Here is a 15,576-nt window from a genome sequence, read left to right on the forward strand (position 1 = left end):
GGCAGATGAAACATTATTATAAGAAAAATATATGTTTCCTGTTTTTATTTGTTTAATTTAGTTATTATTATCCCCATAATTGACCTTATATTAACCTGATCTGTCAAGTGGGATATCGTGGGACAGAGGGGTAACATCAGACCATTTTTTACTACGGAATAATCTAGCTAGTTGAAAAATTTACCTTAATGCTGGTATCCTCCTGTCAGCCACGTTCATATAATTGGGGAATATTTCCTTTGTCTGATGTTAATCCTCTGTCCCAGTAACTACCCCTCTACTGTCTACTCCTGTCTGTTTATTACTACTTGATTACTACTCCGACTGTGTCTGTAATTACCCCTCTTTACAGTGTCTATAAATACTTATGATTTTTCTTCACTGCCTTATTTGGACGATAAATCCTCCTGCGTAGTAAAAACATAAAAAAAAACAAAAGTAACTTTAATTCATGCAAGTGCAATATTTAATATTATTATTACATTTAATTAAATTATCAGTATATTCTGAATACCACTGTAGCGCCACCTATCGGTCGCATGTGGGCGCACGTATAGACATAGCAATAGCATGCCTTGCGTTTGCCAAAAGCGCGCGATGGTTTCAAACCTGACTTCGTAGCAGGCGCGATTTATAGTGCTACCGATAGATGTCGTTGAGGCGGGAAAATGGTGCATTGAGAACGCCATCTAGGTTCCTTTTTCGATTAGTTTATTTTTTCTGAGATTTCGTTTTTATATGGAGTAACTGTCACGTAAAATTTTTGTACATATATTTTTTGCTAGTTTTTCACATTATTTAATTTAAAAATGTATCATTTAAATAATAAGAATACGGTAAATAAATATTTCTTCAATAAATATTTTTTTTTAATTAAGCCCAATCAAAAGATACTCGAAGGAACTGTCATAGGGACCATCATTCGACGCGAGAGGTATAGTAATAAAAAATAAAAGATAGTACTGAAATGATACTTACTACAAAACCGAAGTTTGACAGCGATTCAGGGACGAATCATGCTGTTCCATTCTAATGTATGGCACTATCCCTTTCGGTTATTTAGGGATGTCAAAATTCAAGTAATTTTATTTTATTGTGGTCGTGCACGCAAAGGGACGTCAAGTTGTGCCAACCCTGCCCGAAGCAATGCTGAGCCGAACGGAGCCGAGAATGCCCCACCGGTATAGTGTAGAATTATGTGTTCAGGGAGCCTAGCCAAGTGACAGTCGTTCGTAGAAAACGTCAATCGAAATTTTACTAATGTACCTACTTACTTATGAAAATAAGCATGGGACTTTTCGTTCGCATAATACATCATTATCATCTTGATACATTTTTACATTTCGATTGACGTTTGTTATTATATGATTGTCATTTTGGCTACGTTAGGTTAAATCAAAAACAGATTATATCATACATCTTCGATGGTTTACAGCTTTTGGTATGGTAAAGGAGCAAGTTGGTTGGTGCGGTCAAGGTCGTATCATAACAATATCGAAACAAATTTTAGAATACCGTTCTGGTTTTTTTTATATACTACGTCGGTGGCAAACAAGTATACGGCCCGCCTGATGGTAAGCAGTCTCCGTAGCCTATGTACGACTGCAATTTCAGAGGAGTTACATGCGCGTTGCCGACCCTAACACTCCGCACCCTCGTTGAGCTCTGGCAACCTTACCGGCAGGAAAACAACACTAAGAGTAGGGTCTAGTGTTGTTTGGCTACGGTTTTCTGTAAGGTGGAGGTACTTCTCCAGGTGGACTCTGCTCTAGGTCTAGGTTTCGTTCGATTTCGACCATTTGCGCGAATTTCTATAAATGCATATCAAATTTTGGGTAAATTTGAGAGAAGAGTATATCAACGTAGGTAATACCTACTCGTATTATTATTTTAAAGGGACGTGGCCTGGGGTGGAATCGAGGAATCGATATCGATACTACTTAGTTATAATAAGCCTAGTTGGAATCATCGATCGTATCCTAACAATAGGAACGATCCCTGAATGATGTCCAAAGATAGTTTTCGTTATTTTAGATACTTACGGCCCGATTCGAACTTCAAGATACGTCAAAACTTTGCTAAACGTACGATGTGGATCGGATACATCAGTGTCAAAAGTTATGTATCTTCAAACAAAAACTTTACTTTTCACACTGACATATCTGATTCATAATGTAACTTTAGCAAATTTTTTACGTATCTTAAAACTCAAGTCGGGCCGTAAGTGAACGTGGCTACCATTTTTTTTTAATTATTTGACAATTTGTTGTTAAAAATCAACATCTGAGGATTCTTTACATCACATAGGTATCTCTAACGTAAATCCGCAATAAAGATTCGAACAATTTATCTTATACCTTTAAACGAGCAATTCTTGTATATATATAAATATATATATTTCCGGGATCTCGGAAACGGCTCTAACGATTTTGCTGAAATTTGGTATATGGGGGTTTTTGGGGGTAAACAATCGATCTAGATTAGTCTTATGTTTGGGAAAACGCGTGTTTTCGAGTTTTCATGAGTTTTTCTTTCGACGCAGAATATGGTCGCTAATTTTGTGTTGCCGGCCACTGTCCGTCTGGTCCAGCGGGTTAAGACGCGGACTACTAAACGAGGGTTACGGGTTCGAATCTCGCCCGGTGACTAATTTTTGTTTTTTATATGTTCAAGTTTATGTATAATTTTTTAATTTTTATTGTTTTAGACAAGTTTAATTTAGTAAAAAAATGTAGTTGAGATTATTATATACACCACCATATTACAATAAATAGTTATAACCGAGCAAAGCTCGGTCGCCCAGGTACTTAGTTATTTATATAGAAAGTACCTAAATTACGTTCACGCTAGCGAATATGTCAGTGTCAAAGTCGTGGCAGTAGTACTGTACCCCTAGTGTAAATAAATTCGATTTCGAAACGTGACGAACGAAATTTAGAAAGAGCGCGCCAAGCGGGACGTTTTGGAAACTCAAAATCCTATACAAAATGAGACTTAACGCAAACGCGTTCGTCACGTTATGATGTCGATCAAATTTACACTAGGGGTACTGTGTCTATTCGACAATGAACCCGCGGATGATTCAATAATTAAATATTTTCACAAAAGGGTAATTCCACGAAACTGTAACGTCAGTTACCAATTCTTTCGTAAAAACAGTAAAGTTAGGTAATACATATCTGAAAATTAAAAAAGATACTCTTAACAAAGGTTTTTTAATAAAATAGATAATATTTTTTTGTGTTATTTATTTTATAGGACTTAGTAAATAAATTAAATTAATATATATTTTTAATATTATTGAAATTAATTAATTATGTGACGTGTCGCGTCGTTGAAACTGGACTGACTAGTTTAATACGCCAACCGGCGCACGCGCTCATTATATCATGCAGCCGGAAAACGGCACAGTGTGTGAGCGAGACCGAGCTATGCATGTCTATAGCGCTCTCCATTTTAGCTGCCATAGGGCGAGCCTACGTGTAGATGAGCACCAGCAGGACTATGAATACACCCACTGAGATGCATACAATCAAACCGATTTTTTTCTGAAAAAAAAAAGACAAAATATGTATTTATTTCAGGTTTAATATAGGCTAGTTATAACAGGGTAAACTTAAGTTTAATTAACCTTCTAACATTACCCGTAACATATACATTGTTTGTTAGGGGTTCAGGGTAGGAATATTTAAGGCATAACAGAACTGATGTAATTATATTATTGAATTGGATTATAATTATATCCAACGTGAGAATGCGATTTGAAATTAGTAATTTTATTTTCTAAAATAATCTCAGAAACGTTCACCTTATTTAGCAAAAATTGTATTAGTCTAGTCAACAAGTTCAAAATGGAGAAAATTAGAGACATTGTTTTTAAAAATATGTGTGATAAAAACTCATTGTCAAATTGTTTTTGGGTCACCGTATAGCTTATATTACACAATTATTTTGTGAACTTTTATGTTAGCCTATATTTGTATGTATAATGTCAAATGCGATAACTTGTGAATGAATGAAATTAAATATACATGGTAGTATGAGTTGAGGCTTTAACTTAAAAATATATACGTATATGATGGAAGGAAATTGTTTTTGACGTTTTTGATGTGAAGGTTCGATTCGAGTAGTGCTTGATGCTTAAATAATTAATGATGTCATTTAGTTATCGTGCATGTCGCTCACACTTGACCGTACATGTATTGGCACGAGCAAGACGCACGATAATTATTAACATCATTTAAATATCATTCTGATGTCAGTCTGCGGTCGAATTGGGCAGACATATCATTTAGGTCTCCAAGAATAAACATTCTTTAGTTCTATCTAAACATACAAACTGAGTTTAAATATTAACATAATTTCTATGACTACCAAGCATACTTGTTACATGCTCACCTGCTTAGTCTTCTTGCGGAACACGTTCCCCTGCAGCAGCTCGTGCTGACCAATGACGACGTGCTCCGTTGCCTGCAGGGCGAAGTACTCGACGCTGTCTAACTGATCTTGCTGCGCAGCCACGAGATGATGCAGCTGTCCGAACAGGTCGCGGACGTCTACGAGGGCTGCTTCCACTTTTGCAAGCTCCGCGCGACGTGCCTCTGCCTCGCGCAGACCGAGTCGGGCCTCGCGCGTTTCTGCTTCGATCTGAAGATCAACCCACAACTTGCAATGTTGTAAACATGCTTGATACTCGTATTGCCTGCCAAGCATTGCCTAAACCTTGCACATTAATCAGTTACGTTATTGTTGACAATATACTCTTGCAAACCTATGATCTGTAGTAGATTAGCAAAACGGGGCCAACATTGTGCTAATCTACTACAGATCTCAGATTTCATATACGTATATAATTTACAAGTGTACCTAACCGTGACAACTATGTAGGTACCTCGTTAATAAAATAACGGGTACATGGCATTCGTTTGGATGAATAGTTGTGTTGTTGTGTTATTTGACTTTTGTCTGGAGTTATATAATAGGTATAATACGCAAATTCATGTGCTACTCCGTAGCGCTTTGTACATCCTATATAGAGCGGGAAATGGCTCGTAAACTGGGAGCAGTATTCAGGTTTCAGAATCTAACTCGATATGTTATTGATATTGATGCAGGAAAGATGCACTATGAATAGTATCAAGTTCCGCCAAGTGGGGTTAATGGGGATAGATGGGATAACTTTAGACAAAAATTTTTGACGATGAATTTAAGTAGTAGAAAAAATTACTCTAAGATTGGTAAATCATGATTAAAAGATTGTAAAATAGACTGCTGTCAGCCACGTTCCAATTGGGAAATATTTCATTTATGTAATGTTACCCCTGGTGTCCCCAGTTATCTCACTGGACAGTTCGTATCATAGGTACAAGTAGAGTACCTAGCGCCAAGCTAACGAATAATGAATACTTAGAAACCGACTATAAATGACAAGTTGATGTAAATTTCATCTCCTTTTAACATTTATATATAAAATAATCCCTATTAGCGGGTCCTTGGTATCGAATATGTTAACAAAATTATTACTATGTACCTATAAGGACACATTTGAAAATCTTAATTGTTTTTAGAACTCACATTATCGACGAAAACTTGGAGACGGTTGTCGTCCAACAGTCTCTCGCACTCCTCCTCTGTAATCTCTGAATTAGCTGAAACATACAATAACGTCTGCAATTTGCTATATGCATGATATCTTCTTCCAAATTGCGAAAATAAATGTGGCGCATAGGTATAAAAAGGGCGCGGCCCCTAACATCGCAGGCCGCACGGCTGTGCTAGAAGTTTGACCACCGACATATGGAAAGAATCATGAAAAGTGAATTTTTTGTTTGAAAAAAAAAACGTCACTTTTGACACTGATATATCTAATCCATATCGTATCTTTAGCAAATGTTTACGTATCTTAAAGTTCGAATCGGACCCTAAGACTGTTTAATACATTTTTAAACTATCTTCATCTTTACAAAAATGTTGCAATAAATTGCGGATTTCACATTATTGCTTTTATTTCGTGTGATTGAACAATGAACATGTTTGTAGAATCATTTCAATGGAGTATATTTGTTTATTAGAAACTTTATGAGTTCCAGAACGCATTTTAATTCTTATGCGATATTCAAGAAAGTTAAAATAATTTTGTAAATATTATTTAATTCAAATTAAATATCTAAATCCGGCTAAGATTGTCTTGAAAAAGAAACCTGTGATACTATGGACAATTGGACATGACAAACAAAAGGGAATATCTTTGCGGCATTTACGTCCTTTGACTAAGAAGAGCTCAATCGATCATGTTCATGATAGTTTACAAGTCTTTACGAACTTTTTTCAAACCAGTGCCTACTCACTATTGGTGAGCTAAAGTTACAGCCGGTTACTTTGATTTTCGGAAGGTGTCTAAATACTCACTAAGAGCCAGTTGATCCGCAAGCAATCGCCGCCGCGAGGCACGCAATTCCGCTAACGCACTATGATAGTGCTCTAGCGCTGCTGCGTACCGCCGGCGGCAGCAGGCTGCCTGCAGACGTGCCGCGCGCGCCGCCGCTCCTCCTACGCCCGCGGCAGCGGTGGTCGCGCGCTGCTCCAGCTGCCGCAGCGCTCCGCTGGCCTTCAGGCCCAGTGCATGCGCCTGTGTCACCACGCTGTCAGCTTGCTCCTGCATCTCTGAAACGAGATGACATGGTTGAACTAGATTGCATGCCAACTGGACAGTCTTATAACGACTTACAACGACAATTACGAATTCTCGACATTTAGGCACTAATGCAAGCGCCATATTCCCGATTATGTTAGTGGCTTGACAGTAGCTATTATGTATATTAGCCCTAAATACTGGGCAAACAGTGGAAAATTTATCTACAAGTTGTAGCTGTGATGCAGACCGTTTGACATTAAATAATTCTAATCTTCTATTTTTATCGAGCCCGGTTCTGGATTCGGTATACTAATGGATTCTCTTTTGGACTGAGTGACGCGAGGTTCTTGATTCAATTATAAATTAAATTAGAATTAAATTAAATTAAAATTGTTTATTTCAGACATATATGTCCATATAAGAATTAGTAAAACTTAAAAAGACTATATTAGTTAATTTACATCCAAACAAAATAAAACAAAAGTGGAAAAAAAAATGGGAAACAATTCCATTGGCAGAAGCAAGCAGTGAAAATAATTTATTCACTACTTGGTCCTACCTATGGCCACATCAACCCAGTACTTTATTAGCGGGCAGTCCAGGCGCTCCGCCAACACCCTCAGCATACAGTTGCTGCTGCCACGCACTCGCTTTAGCATCGAGGCAATTCTTTTCCGCCTTATGGCGAAAAAGTCATCCGCCCGTGCCTCGGCAAACATGCCTGATGCACTGCAGTGCTTTGGCAGCCCCAGCAGCATCCTGAGGATGTTGTTGTACTGCACCCTAAAGATGTGCACTTTGATACTTGCTATGTTCCAAATGTTTTTAAGGCGATTTACGTAGTTATTGACTATTAAGCGCATACCGGGGCTGGTGTGGAAGGTAGGATGTGCATGCAGCGCACGCAGCCGTGCCGTCAGCGCCGCCAGCTCGCCCGCCCATCGCACCGCTGCCTCCGCCTGGAAAGTGAAACAGTCGTATTTTTTTAAATATTTACTAATGGATAAACCACACGACTAGTAACAAGACGATTGGGCTTAAGCTTTTTAGGCTAACGAAAATTTCGTGAAATTTTTGCACATACTTATAGTTTAAGATTTGGGCTAATCTATTTTGATTATAACCCCTTTTTATGTTATTCGACTGACAAGAAAGTATATAAAATTTAATCTTCAAATTTATTGTTGTAACTTTTTCGATAAGTGTTCTATTTAAGTTTTAAAGCAAATACTGCTCTTCCGTGTAGTTAGATAGTATGTATCAGTGTTGGCCGAACGTTAATTATAATTGACAATTAACCATTACAAATTGAACCGTAAACTGTAACCGTCCGTTACGGTTTACGGTTCAATTTGTAATGGTTAATGGTGAATTGTAATAAACTTTTTTTTTTTTTTAGTTTATTTCACAAATCACAATATACAATGTACCTATAATTAAAGTTTCGCCAAACTGTAAAACAGTTTGTTGGCGATGCGAAAAGGCGAAACGTTCTGCCAACACTGGTATGTTTCATTTATTAACACTTCCGCACTGAAAGGACATTATGAAAACTATGAATTTATGTGATTCTAAATCGCATAACTAGAATACATACATATATATTCAATTAATATTTATAAAGAAGAGAGTTAATAAATTAATATTTAATGCATAAGATTTCCGCAATGTTTCTTTAACAATCTAAAACTAGCGTAAACAGGAATATCAGGAATAATATACGTATGGGCGGCTTTCTCATAGTATAACATATTTGTGGATTGCAATTTAGCCGTGTGCTACGGGGACCTTGGCCGGACCCCTGGCTATTTTTTTTTTACTATGACAATTTATTTTATTAGTTACCTTTGTTTAGGTAGATGGATAGTTTTTATTACTTCTGTCAGTTAATGTACATATCACAATTTATGTGAACAATGAAGGCATGAAACAGTAAAATATTACGCAATAACAGTATGCAATAATGATTAGTTCACATGCATAAATATATCATTACAAGGTGTAAGATAATGTGAATCGGGGGTCAAGTGCAGCAGATAATGACGATGTCAATGCAGACGCGAATTGTTTGTTATTACTATCGGTAGCGATCCGCAGTACAGTGGAATTAAGAGTATACTATTAATATCAGATGCGATACTTTTTATAAACCACGACTGTATAGTTAATGTGTGAATGTAGAGTGCCGGAAGCGGTGAAAGCCGAAAATTAGTAGTATCCTCGACTTTACTGTTACAACTAGTAAATCAGAATCACCTGGATTTATCGTCATGAAACACTCTGGATTACTCTGGTTGCACGGTTAGGGTGCCTTTCGACCAGAGATGTGCTATGCTTGCTATGCTATATTTTCATACATTTGAAACGCAGCTACAGCTACATTTCAAATGTATGAAAACATAGCATAGCAAATCTCTGGTCAAAAGGCACCCTTACCTGTGTGGCATTTTTTTTTCTTTTATGTTTGTTACTTTATAACTCCGTCATTTTTGAACCGATTTTGAAAATTATTTTTTTGATTGAATTAATATATATACAGATTGGTCCCGTTTTGTCAAAACTCCGTTCTGATAACGGGATCCATGAGGAATCGAGGGAACTCTTCAAATGTGAAAGGCATACATATAGTGATTTTTATATTTTTATCAACAAATAAAGCATTTACATTTAATGAAGTTGAACTGCTGATGCTCATCAGAATGGAACTCTTCAGCGACGCATAGTTCCCGCTTGGCGATTTGTCGTCTTCGTTATGTTTGTTAGGCAAATTAGGTTTTCAAGACAAATGTTTGTCAAGCTCAAGATCTGATGGTAGAATCCATAAGGGATCGATGGAACTAACTCTTCAAATGTGAAAGGCATACATATATTATAGTGATTTTTGTATTTTCATCAACAAATAAAATATTTACATTAAAAAAGTGATATTTCATGAAGTGGAACTGCTGATGCTGATCAGAATGGAACTATTCAACGACGCATAGTTCTCGCGTGGCGATTTGTCGTCTTCGTTATGTTTGTTAGGCAAATTAGGTTTTCAAGACACATTTTTGTCAAGCTCGAGATCTGATGGTAGAATCTATGAGGAATCGAGGAAACTTCTCAAATGTTAAAGGCATACTTATAGCATAATATAATCAAGCATTTTCATTTAAAAAAGAGTGACATTTGATGAAGTGGAACTGCTGAAGATGATCAGACTGGAATTCTTCAACGACGCTTAGTTTACGTTTGGCGATTTGTCCTCTTCGCTGTGTTTGTTAAGCAAATTAGATTTTCAAAACAATTTTTTTTATTTCATTGTATGAAATCCAAAATCAACACTAATCTTTCTTTCACCGGTCTCCCTCAATGATCGGTTTTTTTTTTGGAAAAAATATTTTAGCCTTACGGCGGCTACATAAGTTTAAATAGGTATATAACTTATTTAATGTAGCTTTTGTCCCTTTTTGCGTAATCATGTGCACTGTATTTGATGTCACTCGCATGATGTCGCGTAGGTACAGTGTGTGTTGTTGTTAATGAAAGCGTCGTGTAAACAATTAATTAACGCGCTAATGAACGGCGCGATGAACAGCAATTGGTGCATGGCGCGATTCGTCCTAGCCACCAATTTCAATTCAAATGACATATTTGAGCCGAATTTTGATGGAACATCCGGTAGTACAAAATATCTTTACACATACTTTACTCTTTGCTACAAAGTATTATTCGGAAATACTAAGCGAAATAAGACAAAATCTTAATTTGAGGTAAACGTAAAATTGTAAAACATGTACAGTTGATACCTATCCTATGAACCTAACCTAACCTATGAAAACCTAAATTTTATAATATTTGTTATGCTTTTCTGGGGTCCATGAGAGACTGAATTATTTTGTAACAACGTTTGTATTTTTACCATGGTGCAATAAACGATGATTGATTGATTGAAATGTATGAATATATTGTAACAGCCGGTTCTTATAAATTGAATATACAGATATCAATCACATCAAAATGAAAGAATCAACGATGATCAACTGTGGCCAGCGTGGAACTCGAACCCACATCTTTGGATTGCCGGACCAATTACAAACCGGCCGACGGTTTGTAATGTGGTACAGTCAGCATCAAAAGTAGCGGATGAAACAACGTACCAAAAGTATCTGATATTCCGTATAACTTTTCCAAATGTAGATAATTTTCTAGAATTCCCGGTCAAAAATATATCCTTTACAGTCTTAGTTGTTCTATATTAAAGACATCACTTTTTGTTAAGCTGTTACAGAATGGTAGATACTTATGAAGCGTTATTTGATCCGCTACTTTTGATGCGGACTGTACGTTCCACAGTAAAAAAGGAAAAAATATGTACATTTAAAACGGTAGTTAATACACAAAATCAGATTTGGTAAGATAAAACACTACTTAAATCTGATATTAAAATTATTTAATTGACTATTATCATTGTCAACTATACCTACGTATTTATAAAAATGCACGTTAATATTATGACTACGGTACATATTTATTACGTCACATAAAATTGTTGACTCCACATAAAAGCAGGGCCGCAGGTTTGTTATGCTTTTCTATAACCGTGTTAATAACAGTGCTGAATAGAGATAAATTTTACTTATATAAGTATTACTTTATTTTATTTACATTTGATAACAACATACCTTAGAATTTGCCTGTCAATAGTAGTATTGAGATAAACGTTTAAATAAATTTGCTCGTTCTGTATGTAATTTTAATTGCTACATTTGATTTTTCTATTTCTAATTTCTAATAACTACGTAAGACCGCCGACTCTGCAGTGGTAACAATAATGTAGTGAGATAGTTAGCTAAGTACATACATAACTAACATAGGTAACCTATTTGTGATTTCTGATACAACATACCTCTTGCAGCATTGCTTCCATCTCTGGCGGCAGGCTTCTCGCCGCCGATCCCTCATCTTCCTCCACTGGTAATACCGTGTCTTTATAAACGCCACCCGACGCCTCTGCTCGCTGGAACATACAATGCAGTCTGTCAATCAAAAGAAGTTGTAAAATTAAAACTGAAACTATTTGTTTGTCTTAATAGCTGTAGGTATATCTGGTACATATTGCTCATAGTGTCGTGTCATGTATCGTGATTAAATCAATAGAATCTAAAGCAGCCAGAACTACAAAATAACCACTAAGAAGGAAAATAAATGACATATACCTATTTAGAATCATGTATGACGAAGACCAACGAGCGGCTTCGGAGCGGAAGCTCTTGTTATCCTGTTACAATGTCCGCGCCCACGGATTAAGACACCGAGATTCACAAAAGAATGGCTATTACAGACACTTTTTGTGTCAACGGTTCCTTAAAGTCTATCTCAATATTTGCTCGGTTTTATTATGATGTCACGTTTAGCAAAGTGTTACACAGGTGTTTGTGAGCAAGTAAACAAGTGAGATACTGATGATGACGCTACTGACCTGCAGCAGCTCGGCGAGGCGGTCCTTGCTCCGCATGGCGAGATAGCGGCCGGCTCGGCGCGGGCGCGTTGCGGATTGCGTCCTGCGCGGTGCGGCGCGAGGTGACGCACTATCTTATCACACTGATAACACCTGATATCGCGATATTCAGCCGACAGCAGCGGCACTCGCCGCGGAGTCGCGCAGCACTGAGCGGCGCTGCTCGATCGAGCGCGAGCGCGTGTGCCGGACTCATTAGCGAGCGGGTCAGCGTCCGCGCTGCCGCGCCGCATACGTTGAACGCGCTGCTTGCGCGATGTTGAACTAACTGAAACTTCTACATATATGAGACCACACTCTACTGAAAAAATATGTATAAAATAAAATAAAACTTTCTATGGTTATCTTCAGAGTTAATAAATATATTAAAAACGGGACATACTTATTTTAAGTCAAATATTGCTCGACATGTTTCACTCCGTACCGAGAAACATCATCGGGAGCTCGCGTCGGTGAACCAGCTCAGTATGCAGGCTGCAGGTCTCCGCGACCGACGATTCGGCGCGGGTCGGGGAGGCGAGAAGCTCCTAAATTTTCATCTTAAAATAATGAATGACCCGTTTTTCCTATATTTAATATGTCTGTGTTTCACGGAGTTTTTGATAGAGTACCTAAAAATTACTCTCAGAGTCACGCAATTCGTATTAAATTAAATATTTGTTTATTTCAGGCATAAAAAAATTGTTAGTTATAATAATGTCTTCGTCTATATTAAATACTGAGTTCACTAGCATACCATAACTTGGACCACACTAGCGTGTAAAAAATAGTTACAAATATGTATTTTACTAATTAAATTGGAATATATGAACGTTTGTGAGACGTGGCAGCTATAGGTTGTAGGTGCGCCGGCGCTGACCCCCAGTCACCGCAAATCTTATACATAATGAGCTATTGTTTGTACAGAAAAGTGTGTCGTTCACCCATTTGCATAGAATTTAGGTACGTGTTTATTTCAGTAAAACTTAACTTTTGGCCGTTTTTTGTATATTCAACCGCCAAATCAACACAACTTTTATATTGTACATTTTCTTTTATACCTAACTTGAATATTTGGTTTACGGCCTTCTATCCTAGTTAGAAGTGGATAAACTGGAGGTTCTGGGTTCGAATTCCGGTGAGTGCATTTATAAAGGTGCTTATCACGTTTCTTGTTAATGGGTGTTATCTATATAAATTAACTATATAAATAATTTTTTATAAATATCTATTAATATTATAAGCAAAATGTGTTTTCATAGGTAGGTAATATGTAGCAATGTCGTTAGTTTATGTATTGAATAGTGACATAGAGCTTATATGGTTATACGATTACCAATATAAAGTTAACTCGATAGTAAATCGAATCGGCCTTAAGGTTACCCTTGCCTACTTCACCTTGATAGGTCAGTTTTATGAGTTTTTATCGTTTCTGAACCCTAATTTATTTCGGTACGTGTATGTCATCTATCGGCAAGCTGGGAAACTACAATGTTCGTGAGTAAAGGGATCTGTGTCATTCACCACAGCTAAGAGTGCCTGACGAGCAAGTGGTTTGGCGCTCGGCCGACAGATGGCGCTGCTATGCACCTTTAGACATGTGACTTACATTCTGAGACCCTACACAGCGAAACGCAAAAATCGGCAAAGTGCGAGTCGGACTCGCACAGGAAGGGTTCCGTAGCATGATCTATAAAAACGGTCACCCATCCAAGTACTGACCCCGCCCGACGTTGCTTAACCTCGGTGATTGGATGAGAACCTCGAGATTGGAAAGAAATATTTATTTTATTCTGTTTTTAGTATTTGTTGTTATGGCGGCAACAAAAATACATAATCTGTAGAAATTTTAACTGGCTAACTATCACAGTTCATGAGATACAGCCTGGTGACAGACGGACGGACGAACGGACGGACGGACAGGGGAGTCTCAGTAATAGGGTCCCGTTTGACCCTTGGGGTACGGAACCCTAAAAATCGAAGTTTCGGTATCCGCCTCTCTATCGCTCAAATATGCAAGGGATAGAGAGGCAGATAACGAAATTTCGACGCCACTGCTGTATCGTCGCGACGGATAATACAAATGATTCGGGAGACGTTCACGTTCATCATTGTATTTAACAAGTTTTTGCTAAAGTTTCTTTTTCTCGGTGACTGTACTTTTATCGCTTTTATGACTGTGTTTTCTTTCCACATGCAACTAAACTTATCGAGAGATTTCTGAAAACCTCAAACACAATTAGGTTGCGTTGTTTTTTCATAGAGCCATCTCCTGTCTCCATCATCAGATCAGCTCCATGTCATCATAATATTGTATTGTCATCCGATTTACATATGTACGCAAAAATTTAAGCTTAATCGGATATCAGGAAGTGGTTGAAAAATGGCTTGCAAGAATTGAAAAACGGTTAGTTACTTACGAACATGTCAAAATAAATAAAAGCTTGTAAAAAGTGAAACAACCACAACTTTTCCTCCTCGGTTACCTACCGCGATAGTTACTCAAATACTCATGAAATATAACAATGGAAACCGATTATATCGCGTATTATGAATTTAAAATACATATCGACGTTTAAAACCCTTTACAGCAACAAATTGCAGGAGTGTACGTGTACAAGCAGGACTGTGAATGTGGTCTTTCATATGTGGGGTGTGGGGCAGACGAAGTGAAGCATTTGTACTCGGGTGCAGGAACACACACAACATACCTGATGTTGAGCATCGTCGACTAAAGTCTGCGGTCTGAGGGCATGTCATGGATCAAGCCAATCACTCAATAAAGTTTAATAAGCCTCTGGTTCTTGCCAAGGAGAAGCGATATATTCCCAGACCCAGAATGTTGTGTGAGATTAAGAAATATCTAAACTTTAATAGTGAAGATGGCTTTTCTCTACCACCAGCTAGGGAACAAGTAATCCATCTAATTAAATAACACACAAGATAAAGGACTGTGAGACCATATATTGTTGAATGGTGTGGACATTTTAATCATCATCATCATGGCCTTTTATCCCCACTGCTGAGCATAGACTTCTCTTCAAGTACGCAACTTATCCCGATCCTGAGCCTATCTCATCCAGAAATTTTAATATAGTAGTGTTACATAAAAATTATTGTAATGTAGGTATATAAATAACCTTATGACTCTATTTTTGCATGTATAATAACCACCCTTAAAATTTATAGTTTTTGTTTCATTATTTCTGTATGTAATGCATATCTTTCCTGTCACTCTGTTGACCACGAACGCTGTAAAGGGTTCAAAACGTCGGGATGTATTTTAATTTTAATTTACATTTTCATTATACGCGACGATTAATCCGTTTCCATAATTTTAGTACTCTGATATTGTGAAGAAATTGGTATTTAACGAAAGTATTTTATTATTGAGTGAGTCTGCATCGCCTAATTTAAAACATTGAATTTTTTACACTAAAAATGAACGTTGATCTCACTAAAA

General features: G+C 37.3%; 1 protein-coding gene across 1 annotated transcript; it reads right to left on the reverse strand.

Moving 5' to 3' along the window:
• Nucleotides 1-3,198: 3,198 nt before the first annotated feature.
• On the reverse strand, nucleotides 3,199-12,469 carry LOC133534472 (syntaxin-like). Its single transcript, XM_061873616.1, has 7 exons — nucleotides 12,096-12,469; nucleotides 11,523-11,633; nucleotides 7,500-7,593; nucleotides 6,409-6,663; nucleotides 5,575-5,648; nucleotides 4,399-4,647; nucleotides 3,199-3,548 (listed from the first exon to the last, which is right to left on the reverse strand). Exons 1-7 carry the CDS (start codon nucleotides 12,129-12,131, stop codon nucleotides 3,477-3,479), a joined length of 891 nt encoding a protein of 296 aa, XP_061729600.1. The 5' UTR covers nucleotides 12,132-12,469; the 3' UTR covers nucleotides 3,199-3,476.
• Between the last annotated feature and the right edge of the window lie 3,107 nt (nucleotides 12,470-15,576).

The sequence above is a fragment of the Cydia pomonella genome, chromosome 2 (genome assembly GCF_033807575.1).
Source record: "Cydia pomonella isolate Wapato2018A chromosome 2, ilCydPomo1, whole genome shotgun sequence".
NCBI classification, from domain to species: Eukaryota; Metazoa; Arthropoda; class Insecta; order Lepidoptera; family Tortricidae; genus Cydia; species Cydia pomonella.

Coding starts and splice junctions, on each gene's coding strand:
- LOC133534472 (XM_061873616.1), bottom strand. CDS start 12,131: ATGCGGAGCAAGGACCGCCTCGCCGAGCTGCTGCAG. Junction 11,634..12,095: donor GCCTCGCCGAGCTGCTGCAG/GTCAGTAGCGTC, acceptor TGTATGTTCCAG/CGAGCAGAGGCGTCGGGTGG. Junction 4,648..5,574: donor TCCAAGTTTTCGTCGATAAT/GTGAGTTCTAAA, acceptor GTTGATCTTCAG/ATCGAAGCAGAAACGCGCGA.